Source organism: Pelecanus crispus, chromosome 1 (genome assembly GCF_030463565.1).
Source record: "Pelecanus crispus isolate bPelCri1 chromosome 1, bPelCri1.pri, whole genome shotgun sequence".
NCBI lineage: Eukaryota > Metazoa > Chordata > Aves > Pelecaniformes > Pelecanidae > Pelecanus > Pelecanus crispus.
The window spans coordinates 215,465,313-215,485,981 of record NC_134643.1 but is presented as its reverse complement, the minus strand read 5'-3'; the positions used below and the strand labels follow the sequence as shown (position 1 = coordinate 215,485,981).

The 20,669-nt window shown below is 38.8% G+C and overlaps 1 protein-coding gene across 1 annotated transcript in view; it reads left to right on the top strand.

The window, feature by feature from the left end:
- DEUP1 (deuterosome assembly protein 1) overlaps positions 1-16,585 on the top strand; it is a 46,842-nt gene extending 30,257 nt beyond the window's left edge. Inside the window, exons 11-14 of the mRNA XM_075727320.1 lie at positions 1,341-1,540; positions 7,686-7,827; positions 12,731-12,772; positions 16,415-16,585. Coding sequence (XP_075583435.1) covers positions 1,341-1,540; positions 7,686-7,827; positions 12,731-12,772; positions 16,415-16,585 — 555 coding nt within the window. The remainder of the gene's footprint in view (positions 1-1,340; positions 1,541-7,685; positions 7,828-12,730; positions 12,773-16,414) is intronic.
- Positions 16,586-20,669: the final 4,084 nt, after the last annotated feature.

The window sequence follows — 20,669 nt, the reverse complement described above, 5'->3', positions numbered from 1 at the left end:
CAGTATGGTTTAATGCATCATCAGGCAGGGTTACTTGTTTAGATTTCAAAAGCAATGTAGCTATGCCAGCTCAGTTTTGGGGTTCATGCCATTATAACTGTACTGCTGATTCTAGAGCTATTAGTGGTAGGGTGACTTAGCACTCTCCTTCCTCTGTTCTGGCACTCCTCTCCACTCGGGAGACATAGCTGAGCCCCTGCCCCCCATCCTTGCACAAAATACTAAATTTTCTTATACTTTCTGGTACTTCCATGCCAGCTTGGCTCATAAACTTCCCCTAAAACTATCCAAGCAAGGCAAGGTTTACAGGAAGAGATGACATCAGACCACTTAGTGCAAGGAATAGACAAGCATTCAGGTGCAGGAGCCCAGCTGTGCTAGCAGTATACTAAGAACCAAATCCTTAGTGCTCATGAGTTACTGGGTTCCAAAGGAATAAGGTAAATCCAGAAATATATGAAATGTATGGGGTTTTAGTCTTTTGTGTGTAATCTGATAAACCTTTTGAGAATTTTCTGGTGATGACAGTATACTGTTATTGCAAATATATTTACACAATGCAACGCTGTATTCTGCAGAGAGGTAGTTCCAAATTAGCTAGCTCACGTGTGCAGCATAGGTTTCATGAAATAAGTGATAGGACAAAAAAGGAACAGGGTACCCTGGCTAATCAACTTCCAGGGCTAATCTCCATCTTCCCCTCTTGATGTCCTAGTGGATGGGCCTCTTTAGCCCCTGGTTGCAGTGCCCCACGTTGGTTGCACTTTCAGTGTTTTGACTTGTATACCATGTGGGCTAACACAACCGAGAAGCAGGGTTTAGTAACACAGACAGAGAGCACTGTGCTAATGTGGCTTTACTTTACTGCTTCTGAAACTGAAGGTGACTGTATCTCGACACAGATATTAAATTGTGCCTGTAGACATACCCTGTATCTAGTATAGTAATGAACTTCTATAATTTTTCTTGTTATTTTTTGTGGAATTGTTACTGGAGGGAGCAATACAGTCTGCAGCTATAGCTGTTATGGTTGCTTTTATGTCATAAGTTTTACAAAGCAAGCAATGAATTTACAACAATAATATTTTGAATGCATGTTGAAAAATTTTAATTTGCTTTATTGTGTTATAGAGGCTGTTATCTCTTCTTTTCCATTTATCTACAGTGTTTTTTTCTGGAGGCAATTCCTTTGGTTTGCTGTAAGTGCTGCATGGTTATATATGGTAGCTAGGTCTTTCTTTCGCATAGAACATTGTTTTGTGTCTGCTTGTTAAAAATACTAACATCCCTTTATTGTGGAAAAAATAACTATTTAATGATGGTTTTATCTCCTTTCACAGAGTATAGATTTATCTATCAAAGAACATGGAAATTTCACAGGTTCCATTCACAAACTGGAACATGAGAATGTAAGATTACAAAATAGTCTTGTTAAACTACAAAAGGACACACGAACATCGATACTGGGTCACATGGATACATATGGAGAAAGAGAGCACAGCTACCAAACCTATTCAAAGATGCAAGAAAAGGGAGAGAGGTAATATTTAGATTGTACACATATATGAAACTTCCTGTAAGTTTTTTGGAAGCATCTAACTGGGCCAAACTATTAAGCTTTTTTTCTGTTTCTGTTCATTCAGAACTCACACCAACATAAATATCAGACCTAATTAGCATATTTGTAAGAATTTCCTACATTTTTCTGGGTGGCTAACTGAATTTGAGCAATAAATGAAGTCCCAGAAATGTTTGATCATTATTTTAATATTTGTCACATGAAACAAAAAAATTTTTATGTGCTGCTTAAGTTATTCTTAGCTCCAGGCTTTGCAAAACAGGACAGAATGTATTTTTACTGCCAAATAAAAACAAGACAAGGAAAGGATATAAAAACCAACAGGAGAGGTAAACTGCTTCACAGGAGGTTATCTTAATAAGCAGTCTGAACTGCAGCTCCTGCTGAAAAGCTTTGTGTCCTGCCAGTTTCATTCGTTGGAAGTTTCATTAAATGTATTTTAATGCCTTGTCTAGTTTTGGTGTTCTTGGGTGACCTGATTTTTAAAAGAAACATAATTTCAGATGCCCTGAATAAATCATTATTACAATAACTCCTTGTTAGGGAAAAACAATGAGACTTAAGAATACTCAGACTCATGGAAAACATATTGTAGTGATGACTTCCTTCTTAATTCCCTGTATTCAGTGAAGCACTGAATTCCCTTCGAACATGTTATAATCATGGCATTGCAGTAATAAAAAGAAAATTAAACTCCCTGCTAAACAATATTTCACAGTACAGGAGAGTAAAAATTAATAGGAAGCTAAATATTTTCATCATTTGTAATAAAGACCTTACATGATAGTGCTAACATAAAACAGTTCTGTGAAGCAAAGTTTAAGTAATTGGAGCCAAAATTGTACAGGTTAAGATTTCAAACTCATACATTCCGTCTGGCAATATGTAAAGTGACTTTCTTTCTGCAAAAGAGAAAGGCACCCCATTATATGTAGCTATATTCTTGCCTAAAATTTCCTTTTAAATATGATGTTTAGTGTTGGAGGTAGTATTCATGTGTATGTAAATATATATATATATTATATGTACGTATGTACATATATATGCATATACATAATACACGCACACATATATATATGAAAGTGGCAGGTATGGCTGTTTTCCTACTAAGTTTCAAATTATGTTGAAGGTTTTGCTGAAACAAATGTTTACAAACCAAGACACAGACTGTTCTGCACCTGTAGGTCTCATAATTTCACCAAAAATTGGTCAGGGCAATTTTTGCTGACACTTCCATTCTTCTTAAGTGAGAAAAAGTGTGATTTTTTTTTTCCCATTTTCTCAGGAATTACACTTGCTGTACATGAGGAACTGTGAAATTTCATTCATGAGAATTTAAGTGTAAGAGACAATAGAACTATGCATGTAATTTGCAGGATTTTGATTTCATAGCCATTGAAGACCAATGTTAAAACAAAACTGGGAGAGAGAAACATGGAAGAGCTAACCTTCCTCACAACACAAATCTCAACCACACTACTGAACACAATTTAAATTATGATTCTAATTAATCTGATGAAACAGATATATTGAGCCTGGTTTTCAGGATCTAAAACATGCATTTGATTTCCTAAATGAAAAGCTACTTACCTAAATAAATACGTACACAGATTTCAAAAAATGTGCAATTTCCGCGTGTACTATATATACACATCAGCTAGCCAGTCTTTTAAAGATTGGGTCCTCTCTGTGCTGTCAGTTCTGTGTTCCCAAACAGGGAACTACCTCAAGATTTTCTCAGAAAACTAAAATTAAATTTTCAACCATCAGATGTATGCAGATGAACCAGGCAATTGATGTTGGTTGAGTTAAACTCTGGGGTATGTTTTATTTTACTGTGAACATAAATGATGTTATTTCTGTTTTAATTTGCAGTTCTGTTTCCATGGTAATTATGGCACTGGAGAAAGGGCACAAAGACTTTTTTACATAGTAAAAAAATAGAAAACATGGTGTTTGTGCAAGGGGGCAGGGGTGGTGTCTATGTTTTAAATAGTAATTTTCAGAAGCTGCACTTTTTGTTTTTCCTGTTTGCATTCAGAAACCTAGAAAGGTATGCACAATGAAAAAAAAATGTCTCCAACCAAGTATGTTCTATAATATTTTTCAGTCATGTCTCGCAACCAGTACTAGAACCCTAGGCTTGGGCACAGTCATTAGATAGGAGACCTCTAGAGAAAATACAGGAAATTGCAGGAGGTCATATTGGCGATTTAGGAAGGGGCATGATTTTTTCCTTCTTTCAGTATACGGTGAATTTCTAAATATTACAAAGTAAAATATGCAGAAGTGGCATGTTTTTGCTAAAAAAGACTGTGGCCACATCCTACCTATAGCCATTTTAATTAATTACTGTTCTCATATATGATAATTGACTGACTTCTAATTGCCATTTACATAAGCTTTCCCCACCCTCAAGATTTCAGTCCTTTATTTAGACCTTGGCCACATACAGCTGATGTAAATTTTGTCATGGTTGAAGAGGGCTTTTTCTGATGAAGCTGATGTGTTTAGCCTGTTTCTTCCAAAACTAAAACATACATGTGAGTTCCCAAATGAGAGGCTACTTATTTACCATAAAAATATTCAAAAAACGGGTAGATGTGGCACTTTGGGACATAGTTTAGTCTAGTCTACCCTTGATTGGCTTAGAGTAGACTTGGTAGTGTAGGTTAATGGTTGGACTGGATGATCTTAAAGGTCTTTTCCAACCTAAACGATTCTATGATTCTATGATTCTAAAATAGGTAATTGGTGAAGCCAAAGTGCACTTCCATCATGTGGCAAAAGTGAGGGGGTAAAGGCTAGGACTGAATGCCTGCTAAGGTAGCTGGGGAGCGCTTACAGGATCTGTGTTGACAGTGATGTATCTGCCTTAAGGAGGTTTTCACTACCCTTTGGAGGTCACACACTCTTAGTCGTACTCACCACTGTATCAGTTATTGCAATAAATAAACTGGAAGCAGTGAAAACAATCTCTTCAGGAAAATACTTTTTAAACATTTTAAAAATCAAGCTAGCAGTTATACTTGCAAGGTAAAAGCAACACAAATGCTGAAAACATTCTGGTCATTAAAGATCTGTTGTTTTCTTTCTCAAGACTAGGTATGTCAACCAGCACAAGCTGTGTAAGGAATTTGTTTTGCACCACTGAAGTCATTGATCGCATAGGGACCAGGCTGATTTTATATATGAGTCTGGAAAAATCAATCCTGTCTATATAAATTCCCTTTGCGAGGACATTGTTCTTTCACTTCTTGTCCCATATGTCGCCGTGTCAACAGTGATATTATTTTTGTGAAGTATGTGTATATGTTAAATACTCTATGACAGTAAACCCACTGAAAGCATAAGTTATTCAGCTGCAGTTACAGTGTATTTGCATTGCCGGTGTTAACAAAGGGACAGTTTTTTATAAGTTTGCAGATATTTGCTTACCTTTACATTTGTATTCAAAGTAGAACTCTGTTCTTAGATACTATTTTGCACTGAACTGGCATAAATTTAAACCCCAACTGTGAAATCTGTCTGAAGTGAAGGCATAGCATCCATTTCAAAGCACCTAAATGTAGGTGTCCTGTTTTTCCAAGATAGCAAACAGCCCCAGAAATCCTATGGATTACAGTAGGAAGTGGAGTTCCTTTAAAAAATCAGTCCTTTTTTGGGGGGGGGGTATCTGGTTTTACTTTCTAAAAGCTACCATAACTGTAGGCACCCAAGTCTGAAGATACTGGTCTTAGTGAAGTAAGCTACAACATAACAGTAATAACTGTTATTAAGTACATAGAGAAGCAGTTCTGGGGGAAAAAAAGAACACAGATCACACAGACTTTACTGGGGGTTTACAGAGGAAATTACTTCCAAAAAGGTCAGAATACAAGATGAAAAAAAAATCCGTGATTTTATTATTCATGCCATCTATCTTCAATTGTGGCAGGTTTTTTCACTGTGCCCTTCATCCAAACAATAGATGGAATGGACTTTAAAATAGGGGAAAAAAAAGAAAAAAGGTATTCTCCTGTGCCCAAAGAACAGAGTGTATTTATTTAAAGGAAAGCATGAAAGAAAGGAGAAAACTCTGCCCCCACAAAGGTAAACATTTTAGGTGATTTAGAAAACTGGAAGGTTTGGTGACTGTTCTCACACAGTTTTATGTTACAATGTGTAATAATAATATTATAGCATCATGCTTATAATTTGCTTTCCTGTAGCATTCAGAGTATCTTAATCACTACTTCTTTTATAATCAAAGAAAAATATGTTCTTCATTAGTTCTCTGAGTTGTTCTGCACAGTCCATTTATGGAGTACTCAGTTTTATATTTCAGGGCTTACGTGCAACCAGGGTCCATTAAGGCTGCACAGCCACCCTCTCCCAACACCAAATATTTAAATTAAGGTTAGAAAATGATGGTGTGATCTTTCTGCAGAAAACACTGTCCTTGCCCTGTGCTTGGCAAATTCTTCTTTGTTATTAAAAAAAAAAAAAAAAAAAAGCTGTTTTCCTTGGATCTGAGCAGCACTGCATACTCTTGAATATTTATAATAATTATATTTTAGTGGCAGGGAACTTGATCTTTAAAAGCTTTTATATCTGCATTTCAAATTAGTAAAATATTTTAGGATATTTGCAATGATAGGATCTTTTCAAACAGCTATCATGTTTAAGTATAGTAGTTACCTCCCAATTTTGTCATAAGCACAGACGTCACTACAATGGAAATTTTTACCTCAGTCAGAAATATTGTAACAGAAATGTAATAAAATCTGAAATAATTTGAATTTCTTTGCACATTTTGGTGTATAATACAAGTAAAGATGCAATTGAAAATTAGTCTAATTCAGCAGACATCTGGGCAAGCTAGTCTCAGAATTCTCTGCTCTTATCAATATGGTTTCAGAATTGTTCAGTTAACTGTCAGGAAAAGAAGATATTTTGAATGGGAAGAAAATAGCTTTCTTTTTTTTAAGTTGCTGTTAACCATAATAGTTTTTGCTTTGCAGAACTACAAATGAATACAAATATATGCTTTCACATCCATTCTGATGACTGTAAGTGGGGTACAAGAGTTATGGAACATCATAATAAAATACTTAAAAATTCTTTTGTAAGCTTGAAGATTTCACTTATTGTTATAAAAGCATGTTCTTGTACAGTTTTTTAAAAAAAAGTATTTTAAAAATTTCTTTATTTCTCATATTAATTTCCAATGTGTTATCATTAAATCAGTGGCAAAATTAGTATTGCAGTAAAAATGCAGGATCAAAGATTGCTGTACTATTTTTTTATTTAACTTATTTAAACATTTATTCTAAATTCTAGCTAATTGAACATAGTTGTTTAAGGTAATATTAGATCAAAATTGACTAATTATCCAACCAGTAATAACAAGTTTTTGTTTCCCATCTCACACTTTGATTTTTCATTTCCTCTCCTTGTGTGGCTGAATTCACTCTAGTTCCTATCACACTCTAAGCAGAGTTATCAAGACATGGCTGAAGAGTGCTTACATAGCTTCCTCCACTGAAAAGCTAAAGGGGTAGTAACCTTTGGCAAAGGATAGGTAACAAACACTTAAGGAGTATTGGTATCTTCAATACCTGAAGTGAGTTTGTGTTTTAGCTCTTGTCCTGCCACAATTATATGGCAAGGTTACTCAACTTTAGCTCAGTGAAAGGGTTTAAATTAGCGTGATTTAAGTCACAGCTGAAGCAGACAGAGAATGCACACTCAGACATTTACAGTAACTTAGGTGGAAAGTTGCTAGATTGCTGCAGCTTGGTAATGCTTAATCTTATGCCCATAACTTCATGCGTGAAGCAGTTTGAAAAGCTAAGTAATCAAAATTGCACAAACAAATTTTAAAAAAAAAAAAAAACCTTGGCTTTGCTGTGATAGCTTAGAGTTTTAACTGGTTTTCATACTTTGATTTTTTTTTCTCTTTCAGAACTTTTCAAAAGAAAGATGCGTGGGAAGTGGAACATCAACAGACTGCTATGCTCACAGCCAGTGGATACCACAGAAACTGTAGTCCTGCTTTATATGGCCAAGGCAATATCACTGGTTCAAAAAGTGACAGCACTTTATCTTCTCATACACTTCACAGAGGTCATGAAAAGGACATAGATTATAAACCTCCTTCACCACCAACAGGGTATCCTTTGGGCTTTGGTGGGCCATTTCCTGAAAAGGGCAGAACAGGCAGCTTACTGACCTCTGCTTACAATGCAGAAGAAATCAAATTAACAGTAAGTATCTATATTTCTGTAACACATATATTCTCAAAGATCCATCTGTGGACCAAGTGCAGCCTTGGAGGAGCCAAAAATTAGATCACCCCTGTTGTCATTATTATTTATACAGTGCCAGCCCAGCAAAAATGGAAATACTCTATCCTAACATAAATGCAGTTTTTCTGGAGATTATACATCCCCTACTGGGCCATACCTCTATACTAATAACAATGGTGATAATTACCTGCCATTATGGGACTGTGAGAGAGATTTCTACATTTTAGCTCATTGCCTTCTATATTGGGGCACTCTGCTTCATATTGCCTTCTGTAAAGGCACTCTGCTTTAAGTGTATTTCCATAATGCCTGCAAACTTACTGCCTTAAGTGCTGTTAGACAAATCAAGTTTCTACAGCATTCGATTGATGGATGAAATTAGAGGAATTGCAGCAACTATTTTCTATGCGTAAGCTATTGTATTTGAAAAGGAACAGAAATGATAACTGCTGTAATCCCGTAATCCTTATTTTTCTTTAAATGAAAGAGTAATAGTGCAGCATTCTTTCTTTCAGTCTTCATAGGCTGGAGATTACCAACCTCCATGACAAGTGGGATAAATCCCACTTTGCCTAGGGCAACTTCTTAGGAAAAACTTCCAATAATTCTTTGACTTTAAATCTCTTTTTAGATTTGAGCTTTATCTTCTTCCTTAGTATCTTCTATTCTTCCTTAGGCATCCACTACAGGCCCCTATTTTTTTCCACTTGAAAACTTAGTACTTATTTTCCAGACCTCGAACCATGCAACCACACCATCATTAAATAATGGAACTAAAAGATTAGTAAGGAATGGAGCATAGCCATCTCTCTGTCCACCTGTGATACGTGCATCTTTGTACCCAGGAGATCCTGAACTGCAGATGTGTGGCTGAGCCTGTAGAGAGAGAAGAGGAAAGACTTCAGCATTTACTGGGGGGAACCAATAGGCGATTTTCTTGCCACTCATCACCTGAAGTAGGAGAGAAGAGGCATCATGACACCAACAATCAGCTTCAAGCAGTTTGTGGTTGTTGTACCCTGGTTCTGCTGTCCACTTAAGAAATGGATGCACATCCTTTCCTATTGGAGACATGACTGCTGGAGGACTGTCTTCCTAGTCCAGAATCTCACTGTAGATGGGCAGCACCATAGTGATGGCCTACCTGGGAAGCAGGGATTGCAGTGCAGCCCTTCACTGACCATGGTCCCGGCAGCTGTATTCCAGTAGTCAGAGAACAGGGAGAGAACCACATTGTCCTGCATGTTTGACCTCACTTCCATTTTTCTCTTCTTACGCTTCACGGGAATTTAAGTAATTGGCTACTGGTTTCTCATAGCTTGGGAGTCTTCCTCTTTAAACTGCTAATCGTGAAAAGAATTATTTGGACTTTTTCAGGAGAGTCTGATAAACACCAGTTCTCCTCCTCTCTTCTGTCAGAAGTGTCAGACAGAGACACCAGACCACAAAGCTTCTGTTTCCAGCCAGCCCAGGGAAAACGTCCGTTCTGAGACACTTTTGCAAGCTGCAGGGGAACTGTTTCCCAGCTGGCACTTAGGACAGGGTCGATGCCAAGACAGTTGACTAGATTATAAAGAAAACACTTTCCAGCTGGTGTGTGGGCAAAGTACATAATGAAATGAGCGAGGGATAATTCTCATACAGTGTCTAAGTCCAAATCAGTGGCATTGAAGCAGGTACAAGTTCAGAAGATCACCAAAATTAAATCATCACTCAGACTGACACTGGATACCATAGCTTTAGTACAGAGATTATTTCAACAGTCTGTTACTCTAGATCTCTGTGTTGAAATGGAAAGCCATTGCATCAAGGAGAAAGAAGAAAAAAATATACAATATGTTGTAAACCAGAGTTCTTTGACGGAGTTTTCAGGACTGATGTTTCACCTAAGTAAAATCTCCAGTATGTTCGAAACTTTTGAAAATGTTATCACGGGCCATTTTTCTGAAGAATATTTGTAGCACCAATTGAAAACATTGGAATTGCAGGTGATGTCCTGATACCCACCAAAATCACTCTGTTGGTATTTAGGGATGAGAGAATATAGTCTCTAGGGCTTTAGACAGACTTACATCTCTCCTCCCAGCAGAGAGTCTTCAGGCAGCCTTAGTAAATGGAACCTCTGTCCTTTCACATTCCTACTTAGAGGTTACATGTGTAGAGAAAGTCACTCCTGCCTTAGAGTAAACTAGAAGGCTCAGCTGGGATTCACTGGAAATTCCCATAACCCCAAAAATTCTTGTTTCAAGGCTTTTCAAATCTAGGGAAATACTCTTTCTCTGAACAGTACTTTGGGGTGTGCTCTTTCTGAAATGAACTTCAGAAAATAGTTGCCTGATCCATTCCCAGTCTATGGGAAGGCTATTCCATAGAACAGTCCAATGTCCAGCTTCAAGTTTAATCTTTCCCACAGAAAATTAATAAATAAATAAGTAAATAAGTAAGGCAGTAAGATTATTTGCCAGTTCAGAATAGTCCATTTCTACAGAATTTCTCCATTTCATCTGGAGCAAGCAGTTATGTACATTGTGCTTCCCAATCTGGATCTTTAACTTGTAGTCGCAAATACCTTCTCCTGTTTCTCTGCAGATGATGGACAGACATTGTCTGTTCTTGCTTTCAAGACTTGGAAAGACAAGAAGGACTTAAGCTGTAGCAAGCAAAATTTAAATTAAGCACCAGGAAACTTCCTAATGTTACCAATGGGGAATTGCTTAATAAATAGATTGCAATGGAAAGTTGTGGAAATTCTACCACTGGACATTATGAGGAATGATTTTGACAGTCTTGAGCCTACCCTGAGGCATGCTGTGGTCCATGCCTCTGTTAGGTATTACGATTACCTAGCTGGTTAGGTACTTAGGCCCTCTACAAACCTTCCTATACGGCTTGGCAATTTCCTAGGCATCTCAATTTTGATTGTCATATATGAGCAGAAGCATGTGGAAGAGGAGGCATCTGTACCTGCTGCCTAAGAGGTATTGCAGTGTAAGGTTAGAAGAAACTACCCCCAAAAGCCCCCAGATTAGTCACGGTGAGACCAATTTCTAGTCTTAGTGTTACAAGAAAGTTCCTGGTAATTAGAAGGGGCTAAACATGAGAAGACTTGAACACTCTGGGATTTGACCACTCATGATTTGACCACTATCAAATGTTAGAATATCCCAAGTGTTAAAGCTTTCTTGCTGCCCTGCTGAACGTGCATCGAAGAATGCTGGGACAACTAATGGGGCAAGAAAGAGATTAACTCTAGGCAAATTAATTAGGCAGTCTGAGAGAGAGAATAGACCTAGCTTCCTGAAGTGCTTCTCCCCAGCAATCCAGAGTTAATTCATAAGCACTTTGGGTATTTCTTGCTTAAGGAGAAGACAAATTTAGCACATATTTCATATGTGGAAATATTCATCTCTATCAGGTGCACTCCTTCATTTCCAGCAAATGATGAAGCAAAAAGGCGATTCTCAGTACTGGTCTACATCAGAGAAATATTGGATCAGCTGACACTGTAGAAATGAAAAAATAGAGTCCTCGTTGCCAAACTACCCAAACAAGTTAGGTTGAAAGCTTAACAATGAGCCCATTTCTATCCAGCTCCAGTTTGAAAACCGAAAGCCATAAAAGAAGTGTTATCTGAGGAAAAGAAATTCAAAACTAGGGACTATGAATCTCATCTGAGACATGGATTAAAGCAGTTTCTTTATGGTTTTTCTTCCTCAGGCACTGAAAATAAAGACAATAAAGAACATAGTGAAAGAACAGACCAGAGGCTTGGAAAGCAAAGCTTAGTTGCTAACAAGAAATGTTGCCTTTTAGACCCGTTTAGATACAACCTTCTGACAAAGTGCCTAAAAAACAGTGCATTAGGGACCTATCTAAAATGATGTCAGTGATGTCTGACTCTCAGGTAAGGAGCTGTAGGGAACCATGATCTAATGCTTATTCTAAGTGATAAAAATTCTTCTCTCAACTCTGAGGAAATTCAAAAATGTCTCATTTGCAGTTTACAGTGTATTTCAAGACAAAAAAACATCAAAGTAAGTACCAGTTGAAGCAAAGGACACTAGCATTTTAGGAAGATAGCTTGATCATGAGGCCAATATGTTTCTAATGACAAGTCAGCAATTGTAAACATTGTTATAATGAATCTCTGAGAATCTGTCATAACTTGATATAACATTTCTGAAGACTAGCACTCATGTAAATCTGCTGTCCATATGGAAAAGCCTGACATGACTATTTTCTCTAGGTGATGACACCTCCTAAATCCATATTTCAGATTCACAGTTTCTTACACTTCTCACTGGAAGTATTTTATTTGCTCAGTATTGAATCAGTGATTTCAGAGCTGGTATTCAGTAAGCGAAACACATGGTGATTCTGTCAGGAAAGCCTCCAAATCCAATGTTGTCGTCATATAAAAAAACCTTCTTCAAATACTTCAAAATAGTACTTCCAACTCTATCACTGAATCCAAACGTCACAGGGAGATGTATTTGTGACCTAGCCCATGAAGGAATAAGTGTGCACATAGCCATGGCATTCAAAATCTCAGGAACAACTCTTCATATGAAAACAATGATGATTTATGGTGGGAAATCATGCATGTGTTCATGAGAAAAAACAGAAGGCAGGTGATCTCCCTCCAGAGTTTCTCCAACACTGGAAGATTAACATTCTTTCTTATCCCTGCCAGTGCAGGCATTGATAGAAGAGTGTTGTGGCACAAAGTGATCCAATACCTTTGGGTTCCTTATTCCTGCATGGCAAATTAAGTCACTTTTTCTTCCCTGCCCTGTTAAAACTCTAATTTGGAGAGACTGAGAAAAGGAAGATTCTGCTTTATCTGTGAATTTAATTTTAGGAGCCCTGTATATCAGAAAGCCTCTCTCACTCTAGAAGAATGGTATTACATTCAGAATTTATTTCCAGCTATTGGTTACTTGCTGCACTTTGAAAAGAAAAGGGGTTTCCTATAGGAGATCTCTAAATTTCATCTCAAGGTCTGCTGCAAAGAGTTTGACTAGGATAGTGCTTTAAAGCATTTCTCTAGTTAGTATCTTTTGGCCTGAAAAGCTGCTAAAGGGCAGCTGAAAGCTGAAGCTGAAAGCAAAGACCAAGTCTGCCTCTAGTTGCTGTGGAAATAGGGAATACCCCATTCTGATACAATGGAGCCTAGAATAAAAATTTAGGGGTGTAATAGAATTGGCCTTCTCCACAAAACATTTGAATATTTAAATCACTTAAAGCCAAGCTCACTACCCTGGACTTCAGGAGAGCAGACTTTGGCCTCTTCAGGGATCTGCTTGGTAGAGTACCATGGGATAAAGCCCTGGAGGGAAGAGGGGCCCAAGGAAGCTGGTTAATATTCAGGGATCACCTCCTCCAAGCTCAGGAGTGATGCATCCCAACAAAGAGGAAGTCAGGCAAAAAAGCCAGGAGGCCTGCATGGATGAACAAGGAGCTCCTGGACAAACTCAAACACAAAAAGGAAGCCTACAGAGGGTGGAAGCAAGGACAGGTAGCCTGGGAGGAATACAGAGAAATTGCCTGAGCAGCCAGGGATCAGGTTAGAAAAGCTAAAGCCCCAATAGAACTAAATCTGACCAGAGACGTCAAGGGCAACAAGAAAAGCTTCTATAGGTACGTTGGTGATAAAAGGAAGACTAGGGAAAATGTGGGCCCTCTCTGGCAGGAAACAGGAGACTATATACCTGGGATATGGAGAAGGCTGAGGTACTCAATGACTTTTTTGCCTCAGTCTTCATCAGCAAGTGCTCAAGCCACATCACCCAAGTCACAGAAAGCAAAAGCAGGGACTGGGAGACTGAAGAAATGCCCACTGTAGGAGAAGGTCAGGTTCGAGACCATCTAAGGAACCTGAAGTCCATGGGACCTGATGAGATGCATCCATGGATCCTGAGGGAACTGGCAGATGAAGTTGCTAAGCCACTATCCATCATACTTGAGAAGCTGTGGCAGTCCAGTGAAGTTCCCACTGACTAGAAAAGGGGAAACATAACCCCCATTTCTCAAAAGGGAAAAAAGGAAGACCTGGAGAACTACAGGGCAGTCAGTCTCACCTCTGTGCCCAGCAAGATCATGGAGCAGATCCTCCTGGAAACTATGCTAAGGCACATGGAAAATAAGGAGGTGATTGGTGACAGCCAACATGGCTTCACTAAGGGCAAATCATGCCTGACAAATTTGGTGGCCTTCTACAACAAGGTTACAACATTGGTGAATGAGGGAAAAGCAACTGATGTCATCTACCTGGACTTGTGCAAAGCACTGGACACTGTCCCACATGACATCCTTGTCTCTAAATTAGAGAGACATGGATTTGACGGGTTGAGCAGTCAGTGGATAAGGAATTGGCTGGATGGTTGCACTCAAAGAGTTGCGGTCAACAGCTCAATGAGCAAGCAGAGACCAGTGACAAGAGGCGCTCCTCAGGGGTTGCTATTGGGACTGGCACTGTTTAACATCTTTTGTCAGTGACACAGACAGTGGGATCGAGTGCACCCTCAGCAAGTTTGCCGATGACACCAAGCTGTGTGGTGTGGTCGACACACCTGAGGGACAGGATGCCATCCAGAGGGACCTGGACAAGCTTGAGAAGTGGGCCCATGTGAACCTCATGAGGTTCAACAAGGCCAAGTGCAGGGCCCTGCGCATGGGTTGGGGCAATCCCAAGCACAAATACAGGCTGGGTGGAGAATGGATTGAGAGCAGCCCTGAGGAGAAGGACTTGGGGGTACTGGTGGATGAAAAGCTGCACATGAGCCAGCAATGTGTACTTGCAGCCCAGAAGGCCAACCGTATCCTGGGCTGCATCAAAAGAAGCATGGCCAGCAGGTTGAGGGAGGTGATTCTGCCCCTCTACTACACTCTTGTGAGACCCCACTTGGAGTACTGCATCCAGCTCTGGGGCCTCCAACAGAAGAAGGACATAGACCTATTGGAGCAGGTCCAGAGGAGGGCCACCAAAATGATCAGAGGGCTGGAGCACCTCTCCTATGAAGACAGGCTGGGTGATTTGGGGTTGTTCAGCCTGCAGAAGAGAAGGCTCTGGGGACACCTTATTGCAGCCTTCCAGTGCCTGAAGGGGGCCTACAAGAAAATTGGAGAGGGACTTTTTACAAGGGCATGTAGTGATAGGACAAGGGGTAATGGCTTTACACTGAAAGAGGGTAGATTTAGATATAAGGAGGAAATTCTTCACTCTGAGGGTGGTGAGGCACTGGAACAGGTTGCCCAGAGAAGTTGTGGATGCCCCATCCCTGGAAGTGTTCAAGGCCAGGTCAGATAGGGCTTTGAGCAACCTGGTCTAGTGGAAGGTGTCCCTGCCCATGGCAAGGGCATTGGAACTAGGTGATCTGTAAAGGTCCCTTCCAACCCAAACCATGATTCTGTGATTCTGTGATTTGTATTTGATGTGCTGACAGATAAACTCTCCTTTTTACATTCTACGAAAAACAAAACCAGAGATTCTGGACTAATAACTCAATCAGTTATTAAAACTATTTAACATATGGTTTAATTAAGATAATAAATGTCAGTCATCTTTCTCAATATATATGGTAGTATAGAGACAGAAAATTATTTTTCTCTTACTCAGTATTACAGCTCCTATACTAAGTTTTTTCTCAATAGACTGTTAAAAATCCATGTCGTAAAATTGTATATATCTATACAAATAAACACTGAATCCATTTAAACAAGCATAATATCTATAGGGAAAGAAAAATTATTTCATATTTGTTTTGATAAAGACATTCCAATGAATGCATCTTGAGTATTAGCAAAAAGAATTAACAAAAATTGCTGCTTAAAAATTTAGAACTTGTTCCAGCAAAGACTCACTCATGTCCTTCGCTTTATACAATTCTGCATCCCATGACAACCATTTTAAGACCGATTTTGGTATGGTTTATGTCTCAGTCTACTAAATGCTCATTAAATAGAAAGAAGATTTTTTCAGTGAACTACTTGCAGCGAATAAAATTTAGTACATTCTCCAGAATATCAGGGCTTGAAGTTGGTAGTACTGAAATGAGCGTAAGTTTTCTTCCTTTCCTCAGAAGGCATCACATCACAGAAGCAGAGAGCTAAAATTACAGGAGGCAGTCAGCAGTACCCAACACTAGTTATATTCTGTAATTCCAAAAGCCAGATTATTGTCCTCCATCCTGGTCTAAATTATACCAGTGACAAACAAAACCCTTAGGTGATCCAAAGATTTTGGAGGTTCTGAAGCAGCTTAATTCTGTCTAATGGGATATTTAAATTTTTAATGGCAAATCTACATCCTAATGCTGTGAATATCACAGGTATTCAAATATCATGTTCACATTATGTCATCTAGGCACCTGAATGCCTTTAAAAATGTATGCCCAAATTCATGTTTTCTTGGAGACATATAAAGCGTTACAGCGTTATTAGCCGCTATAGGTTAAGAGGTTTTTCAAATCTAAAATCTGATAATGCAAATGTGTTGTAGTACTTGCTGGTTTTTGCTAACCACGATTTTCTATTCGTTGCTCAGTCCCCCCCTGAGATGTCCTTCCTTGCAAGAACAGAAAAGTTCCTTCAAGAGGAAGAGAAACATACAAGAGAGTTTGAAGAACGTTTAAATTTGCACCTTGAAGAACTGCAAAGACATTCTGAAAATACTATAAAAAGGTATGCCAGGATACAGCAAAGCAGGCATACTTAAGCCAGTCACACAATTAAGAAAATAAAACCAAGTAATCACCCATGAGTTTCTTAGAACTAAAATCTGCAACTAGCTGCTTAATGTATTTAGGCACATTGCCAATAGCATGTATTTTTAACACCAAGGTTTCAGTAAGATAATCATTATCCTACAGATTTAGGTATATTGTAACTTGACTACATTACAAAATATCATACTCTAAACATATTCTAAAATATACAGGTTGGTTTTGCATAGTTAAATTGTGTGCAGCAGAGACCCTGTTGCAGCACTGTAAATTAAGAAAGATACTTTCAGTTCTGTGATGTACAGAGGGCTAATAAGTGGAATTATTCCCTTGAAAATATAATCAGCCAAGAGAAATTCTCTAGATTGCAGAGAACAAGAATAACAGGGGCCTTTACCCATGTCATAGCTCCTAGCATAAAGAGCTTATCTGTGCTCTGATTATTCTTGGCTATAGAAATAGCCCTTGGGACTCTTCAAATGAGAAGTTTAAGCTCTTTCTTTCTTATGCTTTAAGCCATGCAGGTCCATGAGGGGAACATGAATAGACAAAGCACATATTTTGAAGCCACCTGTATTGCCCCTTTCACCAGACCTATAGATTTCACCTGGGGCCAGAGCCTGATCTCAGGTGCTTTACATACTTTATATTAATACTTTATGATTTTTAAATCCTGTCTTAAAAAGCACCTGTTTGGGTACTGATGCTTCGATACTATGTTGGCTCGTTGTTTAACTACATTGGAATAGGGGAAAAAACCTTTAACTTCAGACAACTTGTTTTAGGTAAGGGCCTAAATTCTTTTTATTTTTCTACAACATAAGAAAACATAAAACTGAGCAGAGTTAATTCAACTCCATGTGCTGAAAAACTGCATAATGTTGAGATTCCTTTTATTTGCAATTCATACTGAATTCTGTTGCTGTGCAAGCGAAACAGAAATTACAGACAGTGTTGATGAACCACCAATTTCAGTGAAAGAGATACTCAAGAAGTGATTTCCACCATACACTGTTGCCAGCTTCCTGGAAAAATCTGGATAAAAATAATACCAGACTGTCAAACAGCGCCAGTTTGTGAGTAAAAGAAGTCTCATTAATATTCAAGACCACAGCAAAAATGTAAATTGTTTTTGGAAGCTATATTTCCATTAAAACAAAATACATCACACTTACACAAAATACCAAGATTTTAAATACCAGTTTGGCTCGGTTTGCAATAAAATGAGTAATGAAAATGAGGACATCAAAGAACCTTTTACAGGAAAATTCAGGAAAATTACTAGACTCAGCTAGAGGAATGAGGACTGAATAAAAACATGATGGAAGGACATCTGAACAAACTAAATATATATGCGTCCTCAACTTAAGGGAAGATGCATCTGGGAGTTTTAAAAGAACTAATGAAGAAATTTAGGAACCTCTGGAAATGAAGTTAAATTTTAAGCTGGGAAAGATCTGTAGAAGCAAAAAGACAGCAAAATGTTGTCTTTCAGAAGGGCAAAAGGAAAAAAAAAATGGGATATTAGCCATTTTGCCAGATTCTTTCGCCACTGCAAGATTTAAACATAGAACAAAACAGTACGTTCCAGGTCTTCAAAGAAAGGTATGTGTCTGTGTCCAGTCCAGGCCTGAGGATCCCTCTCATGATACATGTCTGTGTGATGATAATGAATGAATGAATGAAATTATCAAAAAATGAGTAAGAGTTTTTTCTAAAGCTTTTTCAGATCAGGCCAAGCTACTAACTTTGGCTGATGAAACAACAGAGTTAGTTTCAGCCTGGCTTTTGTGTAATGCCATATAATAAACTCCCCGTGAAAAGCACTGAAAACTGCAAAGTACCTGTATCTGAACAGCCTGCTTGTTTACTGTTATTTCCTGCTCAGAACATATTATGCCACAAATGTCCTGAGACAGGTTTGATCAAAGTGCCTTTTTTTTTTAACACATACTTACCTGAAAGGTCACCCTTCTCTTCGCCAGCCAAAATCAGCAAAAGTTCCTCATCTAACAATCCCCAATTTAAACAAGAGCCCATTGCGGCCAGATATAGTCAGAGCCACACCGCTGGTTCTGAATACTTTAACTGTGTTAAATGGTAGAAACTTGATTGAACTGGTGAGAGGTTTCTGAAGGAAAATACATTCCTGATGTTATCATGCCAAAAAGTGTGTACAACATGTACCACATTTCAAGTTATTTGGAAAACTTTTTAAAGGATGGTGGACAGCAGAAATAATAAAGACTGAGAAATTATATACCTTACGAACGGGGACTGGACATGTATGTAAATTGTCAAAAAAAGGAATAATCAGAAGGGTCCAAGGCTATGAATGTCTGAAAGCACCAATAAAAATGAAAAAAATGAATTATTAATCATACGTTCATTTGACAGGACAAGGTACAATGTTCGGGAGCTAAGGATTAGCCAAAACACGCAGAAGATTTCTATTCGACTTTGTGAATAGCTGGGCAATGGAAAATTCTTGTAAGCTGCTGGACTTCTTTTACGATTTTTCAAAATTACCAAAAAGCGTTTTTTTTTTTCTCCCAGTTGAAAGACTTGTTTTAAATAAAAAGAACAATGGTTCAGGCTGCCACCAGCTTTTTTTGCTGAAGGAAAAACAGAGGTCATGTACACACACTTGCCAACATGTTTCATCGAGATGTAATTTTGAAATACTTGGTGGTAAAAGAGCTGCCAGACTATTGCTGTCCAATTCATTTCCCAAAAGTTACTCTGATGGGGCTGTCAGTGAAACAACAGTAACTGAACAGAAACATATAAAAGTGGCTCACGTGAAAGTTGGGTATTGAGCGCATTTTCTTCCTACCGTTTCTTACTCTCTTCTTTTTTGTATGGGAAGTTTAGGAGTATAAGAATGGGAGAGTGTCAGAGTGATGGTGGGTACTCTGAACCCTGCAGAGGAATGCAAACAGCAGCGGCAAAACACCGTGCCAAATGAACACAAAAATGGACAAACGTTATGAAAAATCACAGGTGCAGCTTTCTTGCTTTTCCGATGGGTAGACTGAAATAATGGCTTGAGCTTACCCAGTCAAAGGCTAATAAACCTCTGCTGTCATCAGCGGTACTACAGAAAGTGCCTAAACCCCCAGCCTCACCGCTGTGGCTTTATCGTAGTGTAACTGGCTGCAATTCCTGGTTTAACAGTGGCACAAGAGCGCACAGAATCAAGCCCACCCCCACTTCATAATTCAAAACTAAACAACACCAGTGGGAATGAGGAAGAGGCCGTCAACAGAGAGTGTCTAATGCGATGAGCCCAGGTGACTGTGCACCTATCGTATGCCGTGCCAGTCATCCAAGTTTTCTTTATACGGCTCCGTTCAGTCCTGCTGCTTCCCGCCTGTGGGTCTCCCAGGGACCAAACTGCTGGCAGGGGGCAGAGGGCTCTGAGGGAGGGTCCTTACCCTGTATTATACGGCTGATGGGATTACGTTCCTGTCTGGCTTTACAACACACAACAGCCAATTATATCATTCACGATCACTTTTTCCCCCATTTAATTCTATGCAAAATAGCTATCTACTAGATTCTACACCAACTGCCTTGTGCTAGGGAAGTTTTTTTTCTTCTCGGACACAGCAGTGTGCTGAGAAAATGCTAGGTTAAAGATTGTTCATAGCAGAGCTCCTTTGGATTGTCCAAACCAGTGTGGGAACCGTGTGTTGTTTTTCCCTCTGTATTGGGTTCAGATCTCAAAGTTCACTGTGTCTGGGTTACTGTTTAATCACATGGACCCTCAAATCCATAAATGGGCTGTAATTTAATGTACTGCATCTAAATTTCTGCTAGTGGATTGAGCAACACCCCCAGACACTGATACACTGCGCTCCAGTGTCCCTTCCTAAACCAGCAAACCCATCGGTTTGTTCCTCTAATCTACTTTTAACCAAACTGCTAGGGGCTCTGAAACAGATTTATCAAGAACGTGTTTACCCAGTTACCTTACAAGAACATGTCTGCATGCAAAGAATGGTCCTAAGGGTCGTGGTTTAGCCCCAGCCAGCAACTAAGCACGATGCAGCCGCTCGCTCACTCCCCCTGCCC